Source organism: Lepidochelys kempii, chromosome 3 (genome assembly GCF_965140265.1).
Source record: "Lepidochelys kempii isolate rLepKem1 chromosome 3, rLepKem1.hap2, whole genome shotgun sequence".
In the NCBI taxonomy this organism is placed as follows: Eukaryota; Metazoa; Chordata; order Testudines; family Cheloniidae; genus Lepidochelys; species Lepidochelys kempii.
The window spans coordinates 132766178-132787608 of NC_133258.1; the positions used below are offsets into that span (position 1 = coordinate 132766178).

The window sequence follows — 21431 nt, forward strand, 5'->3', positions numbered from 1 at the left end:
ACAGGAATATTATCCTCGGTAAGGTCTAGCCTGCCACTGAGACACCTCCAGCGACTTTTCAAATGGCCAAAGGCACATTCAACTACCCTGTGGCACCTGCTCAGCCTGTTGTTAAAACGCTCCTTGCTGCTGTCCAGGTGCCCTGTGTAAAGTTTCATGAGCCAGGGCTGTAAGAAGCTAAGTCTCATTGAATGTAAATGGGATTTAAGGTTCTAAGAAACAATACTTTATCCTTGTTTGGTGCTAGAGGCTCTGGGGAGCCCTAAATCCTCCCAAAGAAACTTCTTTAAAAATAATTATGTAAAAATATGTATGTGGTACCCACATTTGGCAGTTTCTGCACTTCATCCTCACATATGTTTTGCAAAAGTCAGATAAAAACTGAAGATAGCTAATTCTTCGTCTCAATTTCTTGAGTAATACAAGTTGATCTCAATTTTCAGATTACAAGGTCCAACTATCTGAACAATTCTAATGATTTTATTGTAAGTCGTGCAATGTCTGGAATTTTTTTTCTTTTTCTTATGATGTGATTTCTGTATTCAGACTTGTGCAGTTTTGCCATTATCCCTCAACGGTGAAGGTACTTAGCCACTGGAACAACTAACCTAGAGATGTAGTGGATCACACTATCACTTCAAGGTAAAACTGGATGTCCTTCTAAAAGATATGCTATAGCTCAAACAGAAGTTACGGGTTTGGTGCAGGAATTACTGGGCACGGTTCTATGCAGTATTTTACGCAAGAGGTCAGACTAGATGATTATAACAGTCTCTTCTGGCCTTAAAATCCACAAAACTTAAATGGTCATCATCTCCCACTGCCTTCAATGGGGGCTGAGCCACGCTGCCTTCAGGGACTAAGGGAGACCCCTTAGTCATTAGGTGAGGGCAAGGAAGGATATAAGAATGGGGAGGTGCCAGGAATGAGAATGTAGGGTAGGAGACTGTGGTAAGATCATGAGGAGTCAGAGGAGCATGGGGAGAATTAGGTAAACTGAGAGAGTTGCAGGGGATTATGATGTGCAAGAGGCTGACTGAAGGGGAGTACAGAGAAATAAGCCAAGCTGAGGGGATGCCTGGGAACAGGGAGTGCAGGAGGAAAAAGGGGTACCAGGGAATGTGAAGGGTGGGAAACAGTGAGGGGAAAGGGAAGGAAATACAGGGAGGCAAGAGAACAGAGGGGCCACATGGAAAAGCATGGAAAAAGAACATGTGTGGGGTAGCTGCCATTCTATCCCCACTATCCTCCTCTCTAAGTATTCTGTCAAGTTAGGGAAGAGACAGCTCTCCACACCAAATGGGATAAGAAAAAATGAGTCCTCTCTGAGCAGTAGTCAGGACCTGCATTGTTAAGTGTGTCTTCAACGTGTGAATTTAACATCTGAGATGATTTTAAACACACCTACATTGGGGACTGGTGGCATTCTCCTAAAGGTTAAACTATCAGAAGGCAGACCCAAATATGATTCCTTTTTAAAATCTCATGATTTTGGGGGGTCTGAATCATGATTTTTGAACAGCTGGGGTTGCAATTCTGCTCTGAAAAGTTACTATGTAAAATAATATCTTCTTACTCAACACATCTGATCCTCCAGTGGATTCAGAAATACATCTGATGACAACTAACATTTGGCTACTTTTTAGTTCTGCTCGACCTGCAGAACTACGACATCTATGAGAGTGAGCTGTACTATATTTCAGGTAAAATTTTCAAAACATGCCTAAGAAACTTAGAAGCTTAAATCCCATTTACATTCAATGAGACTTAGCTTCTTAAGTGCCTATGTCACTTCTGAAAATAGGTATTTTTGAAAATGTTGCCATATGCTCCTGTACAAAAGTTGATATAGTTTATTTATAATGTAAGCTCTAATTTAGAATGTAAGCTCTTTAGGACCAGAACCCTCTTTCGGTATATGTCTGTACAGTCCCATGAATCATGGGTCTGGAGCCTCTACATGCTAGTGTCATAGAAATTATTATTATTAATAATAAATAGTTTTTCACTACATCCAAGTTAAAAATAATCTGATTTTAAAAATGGACATCCAGACAATCTGAATACAGGAAATAAAATGCTCCATTTGTAATGGATCTTTGTTCCTGAACACAGGCCAGTTTTTTAACAATTTAAATTACTATAGTACTGAAAAAGGCTCTGTACTAATTCTGCTCAGTTAGGACATTGCAATCACTACAATACCACTGAATCTCACAGCAGTTTGTAGGTCATCAAGCAAAAACTGCCACCACAAAAGGCTGTCTTCAAAGAACATACTATAATACTGTGGATCAGCAACATTTAGTTTTAATTAGAATCACAGAGGTTAGACATGGAAAAAGCTTATACTGTTTTCCTGATCATATCCCTGCTAATTCAGGATAGTTCTGCACTCTACATTCTTGAAGGCTTTGTCCAACCTAGCCTTCAATGACTCTAGTAATGAAGCCTGTGACACCTCCTCTGAGAGACTTTTCCACAGTCTAATAAACTTTACAGTTCCCTGATATCCAAACTAGATTTCTCATTTCATCTCATTAATCCTGGTTACTCCCAAGGTGTTTACACCCTTTGAACACCTGCAGCCTGGTATAATATTTCCTAGTTTTAGCTGTCATTTGGGCATGCTATACATATTTAATTTTTTATTCTCTCTATATAAATTTAAATCTCTCTAGCCTCAATAATGTTTGCTGCAGTACCAATAGCATTTCCTTTATCATAGTTTAAGGCAGTTTGAATTGTCCTTTAACAGAGCCAATAATGATAGCATTTTGTATTTATTGTTATTCATTAATAGCACAAAACCAAATTGACACAAATAACCAGACTCATTTACGCAACATTAAACTTCATAAGAACATAAGAATGGCCATACTGGGTCAGACCAGTGGCCCACCTAGCCCAATATCCTGTCTTCCGACAGTGGCCAGTGCCACATGCTTCAGAGGGAATAAACAGGAAAGAGCAATTATCGAATTGCTGTCATTCAGTCCCCAGCTTCTGGAAGTCAGAGGTTTAGGGACACCTAGATCATGGGGTTGTGTCCCTGACCATCTTGGCTAATAGCCATTGATGGACCTATACGCCATGAGCTTCATCTTTTGAACATTAATCTGAATGTGAGTAGTCTTAAATCTATGAATCATGTACTATGAACTATAATCAACTTACTGTGTACCAAGTCTCTTGTATTTACTAATAGAAAAAGCATCAATGGTGAGGGCATTCAATATTATTGCTGGATACAAGATGTATTTCTCAAAACACTGAAGCCACACATAGAGTCTTTCAAACCACATTAAACGAGCAGCATCTGAAATAAAAACCCAGATAACAGACCATTTTGTCAAATTATTATTTTTTCAGCATATAAATACTGTATAGACAACAAATGCATTAAAGTAAAAAGGACAAATCATGAGTTTTGTATATCATACTAGTTAATATACCCACTAATTTATGACACTTCATGTAATCCTTAATTCTTTTGCCATATAGCAATCATGTTGTTCTCTGGGTCTGGCCAGTATTTATACCTTACATACTTTGTTCTTTTTGCTGCATCCACCAGACCGGCACATGTAGTAGCTGAAATGGTACATAATAATGGATAGATCCTTCTAAGTTTTTAGAAGTAAAATGTGACACGATATTAATAAACATATTTATTTTTCATCACTTTAATCACTTTTCTTACTTAGAATATTTTATTTATTTATTTTATTTATTAACTAACACTTTTCATGTGACCTAGTGGGGAAGCTGTGTGACCTAGGGGAGAGAGCACTGAATGAAGACTCTAGAACCCTGGATTTCTATTCCCAGCTCTGTCACTGGCCTGCTCAATGACCTTGGCTAAGTCATGTCCCCTCTCTGTGTCTCAGTTTCCACATCTGTAAAATGGGGATAATGACTTGTCAAACTTTGTAAAGTGTTTTGAGGATAAAGGATAAAAAGCATGATAAAAGAGCTAGGGATTATTATTATTATCCCAAAGGACCCAAAATACTTTACAAAGAAGCTATTATACACATAAATACTGGGATCACTTCACTCAGCAACAAAGTGCACCCACCCCTGTGATGGAATTCAGTCATTTAACGGTGCACAACAATATTATTCAGCAGTCAGACAGGACGTGACTACTGTATCCAGTTGAAATTGCAGGGAGAAATTAGGTAGGCAGAGTGAAGTTTCCTGAGTAATACCTGTATTCTTGCAAACATGGCAGGAATTCTTTAATGAGCACAATTAGCTCAGGTCATCTGAAAAACAGAATTTGCAACAGCAGAGTGCACCATACTGGAGTATTGGTTCAATACTGACTCAAAGGTAAAAACCACCTGCTGAACTACCAACATCCCTTCCTACAGCAAGAAGGATAAAATAAGCTATTTCAGCAATATGATGGTGAGAAAACAAGAGGACACATTGACTCAAGGTTCCAGAGTACCGTATGTTCAATAGATACATGGAGAAAAGTCAGGAACCAATCCTTCCAAATTACTTTAATTCATGGACCTATGATATCTTTAGTTGAGGTAACAGTCTTTCAAAAACTGTACATGAATTTCTGAGACTCCATATCCTTCACTCTTTATAGCTTAAAGTATTTCCTTTTATTACTGCCTATGGCTCTGATGCCAGGCTTTTTCATAGCTTTAATTAAAAATATGATTCACATTTCAAAATCAAGCTTTTTTGCCTCCAAAGCAGCAGGTAGAAATGACTGTGGCAATGCTGTGAGGGACCTGTTTTCACAGCCATTTTTCATACATTCTAAATTCAGTCAGACAGGGCCCAAGAACGGTAAAATAGTATATCATTTGTGTCAGAGCTGAAGAAGGAAAGAAGAGCTCTCAACCTTGGAGATCAGAAAAATAAATTGAGAATCTATTACTATAGGCAACCCCCAAGATATCATCTAGCAAGCCATTAGCAAGAATAGTTATCCTGCTCACCATTAGTGAGTGCAGGGTTTTAAGGATGGGAGAAGGAGAAATGGCTTGTTCTCTCCCTCTCTTAATCTTTTCCTGCAAGCCACAGGAGAGGCTCCTTCTCCATCTTGTCCTCTTCAAGTCTGCGGTAGAAGCTCTCACTCCCTCTTTCTGAGGAAGGTCCTGAGCTCTTTAAGAGAGAGAGGCTCCTTCTCTGCATTCCTCCTCCTGTCATAGTACCTGAACTCATCAAGAGAGGCACCTCCCTCTTCTCCTGGGATAGCTCCTGAGCTCTATAAGAAAGACTAATCCCACTGGCCGAGGATGAGCTCCTCTTAACAGCTATGTTTTGAATGGATTGAAGAGAAGATGGGGACAATACGTATCAGGCAGGCTAGAGAGAAGGCTACTAGAGTTAAGACAGGAGGTGGTGAGGGTGTGAATGAGAGTTTTAGCAGAGTGGACACAGGAAACAACCTGCATATGTGGGGAAAGGGTCAAAGTTAGCCATCCCAGTTATGGGCCCAAGTGAAATGGAGGATGGTGGTATGGTCAACATAAAATGAAGGGAAAAGGGGAGAAGTGGGGGAGGAAGATAACATGGCCAAATAGGAACTCTTATGTTTAAGTTGAGGGTAAGGCAGCTGGGAGATGCCAGAAAAACAGGCTGAAATGAGTGAATGGATGGATGGAGACAAGTCAGGAGTACGGTAAATATGAGAGGAATCAGTATAAAGACGGCAGCTAAGGATATATGGGAGCCAACGACAGGGTTCTGGATAAACCCATGGAGAGCAGAAGAGCAGAGAAGTATGACCCACTAAAGAAGATGCTAAAGGAATGTCCAGAAAGGAAGGAGGAGGAGGACCGAGAGAGACAGCATCACTACACCAGAAGGAGTGCTCTAACCACAGAGCTCTGGGATATTCTGATGTGGGACTCCCTCGAACTCTCCTGTTGATGCTGTTCCACTGTTGATAAATAATTAGCGAGTCATTGGAAATACGCAAGAGAGAGCGAGAGAGCATGACTCTGTAGCCTGGAGATTAGGGTACCCATCTGGGAGGCAGGAGACTCAAGGTCTGGTCCCCCTGCTCCAATGACTCAGGCTTCACTATCACCCCCTGCTCCCTCTGTTTTGTGGGGAGGGTGCCAAACTCATTTTCCCATGAAATAACTAAGACACCTGACTCCAGGAGACGGGTTCCCAGTTATGGATTGCTAGGAGAGATTGGTGCCTCCATGCAATCTGGACTTAAGTACCTATCTTTCCCTATTAATTAAATAGGGAGCCTAGGCACCTCTCTCAGGCTTTGTAGAATGCAGCATTGTTCCTGTGACTGAAAAGAGATCTATACTTTACTCCAGTTCTTTAACAGATACTTCTGGGTACACTTCTGCAATAATTAAACCAATACAGACTAGCTGGACCCCATAGAAAATAGAGAATATAGAAGAATCTGAAAATGCCTTGACTCCTGATTGAACCACGGAGTTGTTAGCTTGAGGGATACAAGTGATTCCAAAGTATGAGCTGACCCATCAATGCAGATCAGTCAAAGAGTGAAGTGCATTTGCCTGGTATATCTCTACTCTCAACCTTTTGAAAAGCTGAGCCACTACCTTTATGAAAATTATGTTTTTCCAATGAATGAAGACATAAGGGAAAAAAATCTTATAACAGTCTTCTATGATTAAACTCATGCAAAAGACAACAAAGCCAGGATATTCACAAGAGTTGCTCATTATCAAGCAAATGAAGCCTTTTAAAACAATGACTTTCAGCTGGAATACAAATCATTAATAAGATTCACATTTCCAGTACACTTTCCTTGGCATTTTGTGGCAACAGTTAAAAGGCAACCTTCAATCAAGTCTCTTGGGTACTTTTTGGTACCCAATGTTTTGTTTTGAAGACATGATTTTTCAGAGAGATATAAATCCTTAATGTATGGCAAACGCACGATTTTGCAGGGAATGAGCAGAACGCTTTTGTTGTCTAGTTTGAAGAACAGGATACTGAAGTCCTGCAGCAGACTGTGTTCTGACATTATTGTTTTCAAGCACCTCATGAACATAGGTTGAGAATGATCCATCAAGATATGACAAGCAAGTTTCCAGCTGGGACCAAAGAGAAGATGATAGCTGAAAAAAGAAGCCAAGTTTCTCGAAGTGAAGTTTGCTGAAACTGTAGGAGAACTAGAAATTAGTCTCTGAGATTCTAAAATATTTTCAGATATTCCTACATACCAACGCAGCACCTGCTGAAGCCAGTAGATATTAGCAAGGCCAAATTATCAACGAAGTTACATTGTTTTATTCAGTTTTAGTGAATCTCTTGAGATATTATGCAGGAAATGAAAGTTACAGACTTCAGTAACCATGCTGCTCAAATTTTAAACATTCAAAAGTCAAAGTAAATATAATTCTGCCTCTATTCTTAAACAGGAAAATCTATTTAGGAAATACAATTCACTTTTAAACAGAGTACAGCATATCAAACTGCTCACAATATGTCACTGAGGTAATGTAATTGTACTGTAACAGAGGGTTAAACGCTACAGTACAGTGTTCTCAAAATACAGCTACTACAGGTGTACAGATCAATTGGTGATTATAAATAGAAAGCACAGCTAGTAAGTGAGGTAAATGTTATTGGTAAAGGTACTTCTCTGTGCTATATTCTCTCCTACAGAGGGTCTATATGGATAACCACTAAGGCTTATATTGACAGAGTGAACACAATGGCTAAACATCACTGATACAACATTCTGTGTTCTCGCTTTTAACTTGATTTTGTTACACTTTTTAAAAATGAGAAATGCCATTTTAAAAAGAACTCTTCCCCTGCATTGTTTCATTGCTATATTTTCAGTAAACCCCATTGCAACAGATGCCAGGGAAAGATATTATTTTAGCCTTATTACTTCTGCTAGCAGAATATTATGCCCTGCAGAAATACAGTGGAAACTATGTCTGTCATTATGAAATTTATATATAAAGTTTTTATCATTAATAATTTAAACATTCCCTAAAGGGCCTGGGTATTAAAAAAGAAGGGTTATTTGTATTTTCTCTATACCATGTAAAATGGCTATAAACTTCAGTACAAATATTAGGCTGTCCCTCAGTTTACATAACCCTGGATTGGGCCATAGGTCACTTGACTCATATACAGTAGCTCAATGTGGTGCTAGGTGAAGCTTTCATCTTCCCTGTTATCAACTGTGTAAAACAGGGATGATACTGGCCTCCTTTGAAAAGTGCTTTGAGATCTTCTGATGAAAAGCACCATAGAAGAGCTACGTATTATTATTATATTTGATATGTCCTCCATTTCCAGATATAACAATTCCCCTTCTCCACAATCTAAAAGTTACACCAGGGGTAAAACAACTTGCATTTTACACCAAGTATAAAAAAGAGGTTAGGACGTTTAATAAACAGGGATAAATATCCACTTGGGATTGCACGGAAATCTATTTTGCCAAGTAAATAAATTCACATTTGAATCCAGGCCTACAGAGGTGAAATGTTTGAACATGCACGTGCAATTCTATCTGCGTTTTCACAAGGGAAGGAGTAACTCAGATTTAAGCCAGAGTCATGAATAAAGATTAGATGGACTAGTAGCCCAGTTACCAATAATCTAAAGAAAAAGTCTGAGATTCTTCTCACCATTATATTCCAGCACTTTGAAGTTCAGGTCAGTGGTACGTGAAAGCTGATGTTTAAGGGAAAGGGGCCCATAATAAGAAATAATCTTATTTTGTAGGGGGAAAATCTTTTCGGGGCCCCAGTGGATTTCCTGGACACTTTGGTGGTTGAGGGCAGGGACAGAGGATGTGAAGTGTAAGCAGGCACCAGCACTTCAAATGATTAAATAAAGGGGGAGGGAAGGAGCAACAAATATTCAAAGGCAAGAAGTTGTTTCATGCAGAACTAAATTCCAAGTCTAAGTGTGGTAATGGGGTAGACGGCTGAAATGTTTAGACACATTTTAAATGTGAATCAAAATGTTCCACTCTTCAGTTTAACTCCTATGTGCCCTATCCTGCTGCACCTGAAGTCAAGTGGAGTTTATCTACTCAATTCCGTGGATTCAGAGCTTGCTTTTCTACATTAGAAATAACACTTCCCTCCTTCTGCAGGAAGACTGTCTGGGGACTGGAGAACTATGGAATAATGAAATCCCAATAGGTAAGGATTGCAGTGGCAGTTTTGCGAGCCCTCACTTAAGACAGGAAGGAATGGTATTGCCAATTTAGAGAAGGACAGGGATATCCTACAGGAGGATCTGGATGACTTTGTAAACTGGAGTAATAGTAATAGGATGAAATTTAATAGTGAGAAGTGTAAGGTTATGTATTTAGGCATTAATAACAAGAATTTTAGTTATAAGCTGGGGACGCATCAATTAGAAGTAACGGAGGAGGAGAAGGATCTTGGAGTATTGGTTGATCATAGGATGACCATGAGCCGCCAATGTGATATGGCTGTGAAAAAAGCTAATGCGGTCTTGGGATGCATCAGGAGAGGTATTTCCAGTAGGGATAAGGAGGTTTTAGTACCGTTATACAAGGCACTGGTGAGACCTCACCTGGAATACTGTGTGCAGTTCTGGTCTCCCATGTTTAAGAAGGATGAATTCAAACTGGAACAGGTACAGAGAAGGGCTACTAGGATGATCCGAGGAATGGAAAACTTGTCTTATGAAAGGAGACTCAAGGAGCTTGGTTTCTTTAGCCTAACTAAAAGAAGGTTGAGGGGAGATATGATTGCTCTCTATAAATATATCAGAGGGATAAATACCGGAGAGGGAGAGGAATTATTTAATCTCAGTACCAATGTGGACACAAGAATAAATGGATATAAACTGGCCACCAGGAAATTTAGACTTGAAATTAGACGAAGGTTTCTAACCATCAGAGGAGTGAAATTTTGGAACAGCCTTCCAAGGGAAGCAGTGGGGGCAAAAGATCTATCTGGCTTTAAGATTAAACTCAATAAATTTATGGAGGAGATGGTATGATGGGATAACATGGTTTTGGTAATTAAATATTCATGGTAAATAGGCCCAATGGCCTGTGATGGGATATCAGATGGGGTGGGATCCAAGTTACCCAGGAAAGAATTTTCTGTAGTATCTGGCTGGTGAATCTTGCTCATATGCTCAGGGTTTAGCTGATCACCATAATTGGGGTCGGGAAGGAATTTTCCTCCAGGGCAGATTGGAAGAGGCCCTGGAGGTTTTTCGCCTTCCTCTGCAGCATGGGGCACAGGTCACTTGCTGGAGGATTCTCTGCTCCTTGAAGTCTTTAAACCACGATTTGAGGACTTCAATAGCACAGACATAGGTGAGAGGTTTTTTGCAGGAGTGGTGGGTGGAATTCTGTGGCCTGCGTTGTGCAGGAGGTCAGACTAGATGATCATAATGGTCCCTTCTGACCTAAATAAAAAATATCTATGTTTACATAGACAGTTTAAAATTCTTTGGGCTTGGATGTTTTTGCTAAAATTGGATAGATTTAGCAGAAAGCTCTGCATGAAAGATTCAAACCCACCCACTTCTACAACGAAATGTGGAAAAGTTGCAGTTGGCCTTTCTACCTATGATGATGTCACTATATTCACTTCCATTCTTACAGTCCCTGAGAGAGTGCCATCCAAAAGAAATATAGAAATCAAAACTTGATACTCCTCTGATATTTCTAAGTAAAACATAAAAAAAGAAAAAAGAAAACTCGTCTTGGAAAAAAATGGTCGTCTTTAAATACCACCATTGACACAAGCAAGAATTTTTTTTCTTTAAAAACAAGACAAACTAAAGACAACATCAATCAGCATTCTGACAACATTTATTACAAACCTCTCACTTCCCGCTGATGATATTCTTTGTTTTTAAGTATCGGGTGAGAAATCCACAGCCAAGGATGATGCTTGCGGAGCTGAGGAAGTATGTAATGTGTTACAAATCCCACAGTCCATGCTAAAGCAAACAGCACAATGCTGAGAAATGGCTGAGACAAAGGAGGAAAATAATGGAATCACATTTACAAATAATATTTTATAGACCCACAATATTTTTAATGTACAACAATTTAATCTTCCTTATACATTTGCAAGCAATATTGATTCTTACATAAAAAGCATCAAAGACTACAGGTGGGAAGCAGATGTGGGGTCAGGAAATGAAAGCAACAACCTTTGTTCTTTTTCAAAATGTACTTTACACACAAATTTAACCAGTATTGTAACTGGAAATAAAAACGCTAAATTGATCGGGTTAATGTAAGAATCCCTCTTCCAACAGCTTCTACGTCATAAAAAAAGACTAGTATAAAGCAAAGGTTTAGGGAAAACAATTACTAAATGCATTAAATAGTGCCGAATATAAATATCTATAACTGATTTGCAGTGTATATCAAAAGCCTTGAAATTATCTTTGCCATTAAATAATTTTTCCTTAACTTTTCTCTTCACAGCTCCTCTCTATTCTTAGCCATGTAGTTTTCCATAATAGAGATGATATCTTAGGGGGAAAATATTTAAAAGCAGGGGATTAATATACATACCCTTAATGACAGAAACACAGTGCTGGCGCTGACTGCAAATGATAGAACAGCAGCCACTGCACAGACAATGAGATCCGATTTCAAGATTTCCTTCTGTGAATATAATTTTTTTAAAATACAAAATTATCAAGTGAATACTATTTTAACTGGATAAATTAAATGACTCCATTATGAATTACTGATAGTTTGCATTGTGATGACACTTGTCTTTGTTTTACAATATAAAAATATATTTTAATGTAAAGGTATTTTCTGCAATATGATTTGCAAAATTATTTCCCCGCATTCTGTATTTGTTAAAAATTCAAAAATATCAAAAATATCAAAATTAATTTTAAAACATATTTTGTAAACATTGTTTAATTGTACCATGGGAAACTTAAAACTAAAATGGTTTTACATTACATTTGTGTCTCCGTTTATGCAATGGTATTTGTGGGGTTTTCTCTATTTTTGAAAATGGCAACAATCTGTTAATATTCTGGTTCCATTTCCTGTTTGGAAGCATTGATACTTTCTCATACTAATGCACTGTTTCTTCCATTGCTTAAATAATCTGTGCTTTCTGGGAGAGTTTCTGTCATGTGTTCATAGACATCAATGATAATACATTTATTATTACGTACTACAGAGATGGGTCCAAGTTGTAATGTTTGGTTCAATATAAGGGTCCAAATTTCTCCAAGATTTGGGGGTTTTCAGAAGTGGGCCTATCTCTAGTATTATGTAATGATAATGAAAGGAAAAAAAATCTACCTTCAAGTAAAGAACTATAACTAGGCTGGAGTAATTGTGTTTTGGAGAAATTGGAAAATATGTTCTTCCTAACCCATTTTTCTTGTGATTAAAATATCATCGTGAATAAACAAATTAACAAGGTAGTTTTTGAGCTATGTGAATTTTTGAACCATTGTATTTTAGAGCTTACAGAAATGTCTTTGGTCAGCAAATCAAAAACTTGGCTTAGATTTATGACTAGACATATTACAGAGGGCTAGTAGCCCTTAACATTGCTGGCAAATGAAGGTACTGACTGACATAAATATCTAGCAGCAGGCATTCAGTTTATCTAAATACTGACTTGTAGTGCTTTAATTTAAAGACTCTTAGAAACCTGGGATACAACAACATTTCACTTAAAAGAAAACCTCATCTGATTCAAGATGTTACTGTGACTGTGCACCCAGCCCCAATAGCCAGCCTCGCCAACAAGTGTTTCCGTGGGGAGGAGGAAGAAAACATAAAATAATGCTAGAATAACAGACCCAACAATAGGGAGATAAAAATGAAACAGAGATGTAGGAGACAACGCTTGAACAACGAATTGATTTTAAAGTATAGGGGGAGCTGTCAATGACCACTATATTTTGGTTGCTTAACAATTTCGGTTATCAAAAGATGATTGCAACCTGTTTCTGAAAACTCTAACACTTACACTAATTATAGCACGCCTTTGAAATTCAGCTGGACTAAAGCCCTTTGGCTTGAGAAGTGCTTTTTCTGTATCCCATAAAACTCCACTCAGGTTTAGCTGAAATATAAAGTGTTAATTATCCTTTTCCTTCCCCGGATTGTGTTCCTCAGGAAAATTTTGGCAGATTGCCATAATATTAATGGAACACGAACATTCTAAAGAACTAGATCCAAACCACTGCCAAAGCAGCAGCACCAGAACCATCATGTACATGTTCTGGCAATGTATGGAAGCTAGGAGGAATGTGAGCAGAGCTGGTGCAGGCTTCCAACAACCACCCTGCCTGCCTGGAGTGAGCACATGGCTCCAGAGGTCCATACCACCTCTGAAGACACCACATGGGACAGAAGCATCCCAACTCAAGGGGGTAGAGGGAAAGAGAGAACCAGGCCAGGCCAGCCCCTCGCCATCAACTAACTCCTGATCTCCTACCTGGTGCTGCCCCAGTGGCCCATTCCCACCCACAGGATAACAGCTTTCTCCTGCCACCAGCTAATGTAGTTAGCCTTGTAGCTCAAGTGGTGGCAGGTGTGCATCAGTACTGAAAGTTCAGGGTTGAAACCCTGATGATGATGCACATAATGGAATGTATTTTTACCTTTATTAAAAATCCTAGGAAATTACATACTAAAACTATATTAAAAGAATGTTATTTAGGTTGCAAAGTTAAGCACTTGAAAGCTAGGTAATGCTAGATTTATGGCTGCCTGTACAACCTTAATTTAGCCCTGCTGAGTATATGTTATGTAATGAAATGCAATGTAATATGATATAATCTTTAATTACATGATCACGTACCATTCTCAGTAATGCCAACTCCAAGCATTCAAAAATCATGAGTCAGGCCCCAAAGAAATCATGAGATTGGGTAAAAATTAATAAATGTACTCAGGTCATGTTTTCAAAGTTAGACTGAAGGCTAGAAACATACTATTTTTAAAATGAAAGATGATATTCTCATGTAATCATATGCCTCCCAGAGTTGGGGTTTTAAGAAAAACATCACATATCATGACATTTGCAACAAGATGGTGAGAGTAAATAAAACACTGCACATTTTCCGCAAGACACCATGCACGGGGGGGCGGGCACAGAATGGATGCACAAGCAGGCTGAATTAAGGTTGGACAGGCCACCATCTCCTAACTTTCTAGTCTTTGACTTTGTAACCTAACTGACATGTTTTTAATGTAACGTTTGATACACATTATGTGTGAAAGGCCTGACCTCTGACTCTAGTAAAAATTCAATAGTGAAATAATCACTACCATTGGGATTGTTTTGAAGTTTTGGGTAAAAACAGATCATGCAGACACAGCCTCAACATCACCCACCCACCATTCTATCAAAGAAATATTTCTTTATTTTTTAAAGGGCTATTCTGGACATCTCCTGCTTGTGAGAATAAAACAGGAAAACATGCTGTAATTTTTTTCTTCTTGTTTTAAATTATACATTGGGAGCTTTGTATAAATCCTTTTACTAGCTATCTGACTGTTTGTACTAAAGGCCAGGAAGGAAGTTGAGTTTGAATGTAACACATTAACACCCTCAGGCCACTGGTTAATGTAGTAATCAACCATGGGGATGTCTATAGAAATTAATTATAATGCTAGGAAGCTCCATTCTCAAAGTTGAATGGTCAATTATCCATCACAGCTGCTTTGTAATTCCAGTTTCCGAAGCTGACGATTCTTACATAGCCATTCGAGCAGAGAAAAAATAGTAAAGGTCATGTAACTAAACATTACAAATGCTATATTGATTACTACTAACATGAATATTATACAACACAACAGATTTATTTTAATATTTAAACTTATTTGCTTTCATCTTGGGAGGTGAACCAGTTATTTATATCTTAAATTTATTGATTAAAAAGGGGCTAATTTAGCCTGAATATTATGCATGCTTTATACATAGGAGCATAGGCCAGTGGACACTGGACATTTTGTTGCACTTGGCCCAAACAAGCTTTTTTCCTCCACTGTCAACTATAAAAGATGGCAATTACACAGGGGCATGCTGAGGGAAACAAAAGGGGGAAGGATATGCTATTAAAACTTCTCCTTCTGGTCCTCATGTAACAGTGTACCCAATTCCCAGATATATCAAAGTTCTTCTTACAGAGGATCTGAAAGCTATTTTTAGTTTGCTTTTGAAAATTAATCAAAACCAGAGCTGGTTACGATAGCACACTCCCTTAACTACAGTGAAGTAAGATCAAAATGGATTGTTGTTTAAATGTTTCCCTCAAATTTGATGCACATATATATTTTAGCTGTCTACACTCACCAACTTTCTATACTGGCATTGCAGTGTGAGAACAATTGTGGAGAACCTACTTAACTTGGTTCAACTATTTATTAAGACATTGCCGCCAGCCACTAAAGGGTTTAGACAGAGCACGTATTAAACTACAATTGCAATCTCCTCTTCAGGGAGTACTATCTGTATCCCAGCATGGAAGAGTTAGCACTACATAAACCAATTTAGAATTGTGCACATCTGCTTACATTAATATATAAACTGGAGGAAACCCAAACAGAGGAAGAAAGGAAGGTACAGCATTAGGAGGCCCTTGTAGCAGCCAGTAAAAACAGCCTGTGTTTCTGGAAAACAATATGAGATGTCAAATGTGTGTAGTGGAAATGTGCAGCTGACAAGCACCATGTGAAACCAATTCCCTGGCAGAAAAGAGCACCAAGAAACAAATTCCACCACAAAAAAAGGACCAAGACACAAAGGCCCTGTCTACATTACTAGTACAGCCAGGCCAGAGTGCTACAGTGGAACACAGTTATCCCATTTTCCTAGTTACATGGTTCCAGTCTGCAATATAGTCAGGACCTTAACTGCGTTTTTGACCGGATCCTCATCTGCACTCTGAAATGAAATGGTTGTAACCAGTTCAAGGGATGGCCATATTGTTAACCGGGTCAGTCCCCTGACATGGTTCAACTTGTAGAATAGATGAGGTCAGCCTGTACACTTGCCCCAGGCAATGAACAATAAGTGGAAGGGATGTGTGGGTTATAAAATCAGAAGAAAATTATGCCTCCCACTATACCTACAATACAGTCAACCAGTTTATAGAAATCAATTGACAGTGGATTGTGCCCATAAGCTACATACCAAAAACACCAGAGTATGTAGCCAAGCTTTATAATAAATACTTTATATCTTTGCTTAGAAGCCTCCCTCCATTAATAGCCATACCTCCACTATGCAATTTAACCAAGTAAAATAATTAAGTTTAGCAGAAGCTGTGGCTTCTACACCAAGCAGTAAAGTAGTATATTTTCCATACACTCCTTAAACACTACTTACTCTCACAGATGCTTACACTTTAGGGATTATCTAGCTCCCTAGTGCTTCGAGATGGCCATTATGGATGCTGTGCTGAGGAGAAGGAAAGGTTTCTAGCTGCTGGGAAGCAGGGCAATTTAGAACTTTGGATGGAATCAGCCACACCTTAAACCCTTCTGGGAACCCCATCCTTGCCAAGCCTGAACTCTTGAGGTCTCCCCCTTCCCCTGAGTATCAGTCACCAATACTCTCCTAAGGCCATGTCTACAGTGGCAGAGTTTTTTCGCTGAAAATGTTGTCGACGATCAAAAAGCGCTAAAAGAAAATGGTTGTTGCATGTTCACACTGTCTTCCTCTGTCGGCAGAGCGCATCCACACTTGAGGTAGTAGCATTGACAATTGAGCATGGTTAAGGGATTCCACATGGGTGGATTGCAGGTTTCCAGTACATAAAATAAATAATTTTAAAAAGCCTTACCACTGACTCTCTCATCTTCTCTGGGAGTGGATCTGTTGATGAATCTCTCAAATTTTGACGTAGAGAGTGAGGAAAAAATTTACATTGAATAAGGGATCTATTAAAAAAAAGATTTGTTAGAATATAGTAGTTCTGAATAACAGCTTTTCAGCGAATGGGGTTATATGCCATTAGTAAGGGGAGAAGAGACATTTTAGAGCCCAACTTTACCCTTACATACATATATTCTATTGTTGATAGCAGGAGATTGCTATAGAAAAGCTGAAAATCTGACCAGGGCAGTGTCAGCTTCCTCACCAATAAGGAAGTGTAGTCTAGAATCAGCACAGTAGCATTAATTGGGAAGGGACCACATGAGAGGATAGTTCAGTTCCATGCTCTTTCTAATCTTTGACCACTAATGAGGATGCTGGCAAGGGGGCTCTTTAGTGCCACTTCTGATGTCAAACACTGATATTACAAAGGGTAAAATGCTCATCTCAATAAAAATTACATGTTCATCCTCATTTTAGTTTTACAAAACACCTTCTCCTTCATCTTAAAACTTATGCCGGAGGCCATCCCTTAAATACTGTTTCCAATCCCCTAAACTCCATTTAGTTAAATTCAGTCATTAAAAGATATCTTAAACCTCTTTTTAGGGATTATACATTTTAATCTTGATTATACAATGAATACTTGATGTTGTTGTAGAATCAGAAACTCATATTTTAATCTCAGACAAGACATTTAACAATTATTTGAACTACTGAGAATTTGATTAAGGTCGTTAGAAGATTAGAAACTAGATTTAAAAGGTGGCCAAACAATGAATTCAGGGATTCAAAACATCTTATTTAAAACAAAAGATAAGAGTTTTTGTTTAATTAAAGATACTAATGGACTGTGAATTATATCCTGAGGAAAATACACATTTAAAATCTAAAGAACTCATTCTTGAGTGCTTATTTGGTATTTTTCTGTGTGTATTTTACACAAAAACTGAATAAGCCCTCCTGTGTGTAATGGTACTTCACCCCACAACCATTTCTGTATTCTATAACATCCTGTAGAATGAGTTATATGTCACTCATAGTGGACCTAATCCAGAGCCCATTGAAAGGACTGGAAAGATTCAATGAGTATTGGATTAGGCTACAGGAAAGTAAGTGGAAGCACTTCTTACTGCACTTCCACCGCACACAGAATACAGCAGCATGTAATTATCTAACTTATCTGTCCCCAGGGATCATGAGGATGATGACAGGATTTACATAAACCACACTGAAGAATTTAAGAATTTCAGTTAATGCCACAGCTCCTTTTCACCTTCCTTCCCATTCCTGTTTCCTCCCCTGCGTAGAATGACTCCCCATTGTCTCCCTCAGTATTACCTGGCTCTCTCTGTGAATGCCCAAAAAAGGCCCCCACCAAGATGGCAGGGGGCCCCATGTTTCTAGCTGCACCTCTGCTTCTGTCAGCCCAACCTTCAGATCATCGTGTTGCTTTTTCTACACTGGTTCTTCACAGTCCCTGGATTCAGCTTTAAATGCTTACTACCTTGAAGAGCAGTTAACATCAGTGGAGAGGCAAAGGTAATGGAACTGACATGACAAAAGAGTTGTGATCAGGTCATGCTTCCCAAGGGTCAGAAACTCTTCCTCTTGCTTCTTATAGTGCTTTCTAATGCATCTCCCCAAACCCTGATAATTAGCCTGTCCCCAGGTGGCATCCATTGGAGATTAGCTGGTTCCATAAGGGTTAATCATATAATTCCCAGACAGCAAAATCTGACCCAAATAACTTAGTACTGATGAAAAGTACCAGATTTATTGCCCTGGTGGTTGAAGCCCATTATGCATTTACCGAACTGATACACCATGGGCAGCAAGTGTGAACACTTCCCATTTCATCAAAGTATTTTGGGTACCCTGTGATGAGAAATTGAATAGCTTGGTTTCTGTTTATTCATTCATTGTTCTTTCTGCTAAGACAACTGACAGTGGCACCATTTACTGACAAATCTGCTGGTAGTTTTGCAATGGAGACAGCTGGCTACTGGAATGGACCAAGACCAAAATATATTTCATACAAGCTACCAAACTAAGGACACTACCTTTCAGCCACTGACAATAGTCTTTGGCCCTGATCCAGCAAATACTTCACTTTATGATTGTACATCATCTCATTGATTTCAATGGGACTACTCATGGTAGTACACTTATGCACATACATGAACTTCTGCAGGATCAGTACCTTATTTTGTACCAGTTATCTAGAGGTAAATGTGTATCTTATTGCTAGTCCTTGAGATATCCAGTCCCTTTCAAAAAAGAATGTTTTCTAAAACACTGGTAACAATAACCATAAAAGCCCTCCTTTATCATACTTTTTCAGTATGTTTCTTCCCAGTGAGACCCAAGTTTACACAACCAACTTTGTCAGAAGATGTCCCAAGTTACCGAATTCAGAAATCACCCTCTCCAGACTTAAATATCACCCTGTGCAATAGTCTACATGCCATATAATATAACCAATAAAAAAAGTTTGCTGACAACTTACATAAGTACAGATGGATCACTGCTTTGCCTACTAAGATGATAAGAAAGTGCAACTAAAAGGCCACAGAAAGCAGAGAACAGTGCTGGAATGTGTCGAGCATCCCATGGTTCCTAATGGGAAGGACAAAAAGGAGAATACTTTTATGTTAGGAATGCAAAACTTACTTTTTAAAGGAAGCTAAATCCTATATAGAGTGGAGATCTACAGTACTCAATACATCCTATATCAAGGAGTTGTAGTTCTCTCATTACACAATCTATTATTGTGAGAATAGCTGAGATGTTACAGACATACTTTAGAATTATACAAACGATATACAAAAATATCTCCATAATCAGCAACTAGAAAAGAAACTAGAAAACACATGAAAAGCAGAATTTTTTACCTCTAACTAAAAACCAGAGGCAAAATTTATAATCCTCATTAAAAGAACAAATTAGAGATGTGCATAAAATAAATTGCATTTTATTTGCTAAACCTTAAAATCAAAGATTGTTTACTCAACCTTCGGCAAGCTTTCTCAATAGCCTGCATAGAATCATAGAATATTAGGGTTGGGAGAGACCTCAGGAGGTCATCTAGTCCTACCCCCTGCTCAAAGCAGGGCCAATCCCCAACTAAATCATCCTAGCCAGGGCTTTGTCAAGCCGGGCCTTAAAAACCTGTAAGGATAGAGATTCCAACACCTCCCTAGGTAACCCATGCAAGTGCTTCAACACCCTCCAAGTGAAATAGTTTTTCCTAATATCCAACCTGCACCTCCCCCACTGTAACTTGAGACCATTGCTCCTTGTTCTGTCATCTGAGAACAGCTTAGCTGCATTCTCTTTGGAACCCCCCTTCAGGTAGTTGAAGACTGCTATCAAATCCCCCCTCACTCGTCTCTTCTGCAGACTAAATAAGCCCAGTTCCCTCAGCCTCTCGTCACAAGTCATGTCCCCCAGCCCCCTAATCATTTTCTTTGCTCTCTGCTGGTCTCTCTCCAATTTATCCACATCCTTTCTGTAGCAGGAGGCCAAAAACTGGACGCAGTACTCCAGATGTGGCCTCACCAGTGCCGAATAGAGGGGAATAATCACTTCTCCCAATCGGCTGGCAATGTTCCTATTAATACAGCCCAATATGCCGTTAGCCTTCTTGGAAACACGGGCACACTATTGACTCATATCTAGCTTCTCGTCCACTGTAATCCCCACGTTCTTTTCTGGAGAACTACTGCTTAGCCAGTCGGTCCCCAGCCTGTAGCGGTGCATGGGATTCTTCCATCCTAAGTGCAGGACTCAGCACTTGTCCTTGTTGAACCTCATCAGATTTCTTTTGGCCCAATCCTCCAATTTGTCTAGGTCCCTCTGGACCCTATCCCTCCCCTCTAGCGTATCTATCTCTCCCCCCAGCTTAGTGTTATCTGCAAACTTGCTGACAGTGCAATCTATCCCATCATCCAGACCGTTAATGAAGACGTTGAACAAAACCAGCCCCAGGACCCACCCCTTGGGCACTCTGCTTGATACCGGCTGCCAACTAGACATTAAGCCATTGATAACTACCCGTTGAGCCCGACGATGTAGCCAGCTTTCTATCCACCATATGGTCCATTCATCCAGCCCATACTCCTTTAACTTGCTGGCAAGAATGCTATGGGAGACCATATCAAAAGCTTTGCTAAAATCAAGATATATCACATCCACCACTTTCCCCATATTCACAGAGCCAGTTATCTCATCATAGAAGGCAATCGGGTTGGTCAGGCATGACTTGCCCTTGGTGAATCCATGTTGACTGTTCCTGATCAGCTTCCTCTCCTCCAAGTGCTTCAGAATGGATTGCTTGAGGACCTGCTCCATGATTTTTTCAGGGACTGAGGTGAGGCTGACCGGTCTGTAGTTCCCCAGATTCTCCTTCTTCCCTTTTTTAAAGATGGGCACTATATTTGTCTTTTTCCAGTCGTCCAGGACCTCCCCCAATCGCCACGCATTTTCAAAGATAATGGCCAATGGCTCTGCAATCACATGAGCCAACTCCCTCAGCACCCTCGGATGCGTTGCATCTGGCCCCATGAACTTGTGCATGTCCAGCTTTTCTAACTAGTCCTTAACCTGTTCTTTCACCAC

General features: G+C 39.3%; 1 protein-coding gene across 1 annotated transcript in view; it reads right to left on the bottom strand.

Moving 5' to 3' along the window:
• Positions 1-21431, bottom strand: part of PCNX2 (pecanex 2) — a 224877-nt gene that overhangs the window by 106148 nt on the left and 97298 nt on the right. Inside the window, exons 16-20 of the mRNA XM_073338102.1 lie at positions 19321-19430; positions 16780-16876; positions 11519-11611; positions 10813-10963; positions 3178-3319 (exon numbers count right to left, since the gene is read on the bottom strand). Of these exons, the coding sequence (XP_073194203.1) occupies positions 3178-3319; positions 10813-10963; positions 11519-11611; positions 16780-16876; positions 19321-19430 (593 nt within the window). The remainder of the gene's footprint in view (positions 1-3177; positions 3320-10812; positions 10964-11518; positions 11612-16779; positions 16877-19320; positions 19431-21431) is intronic.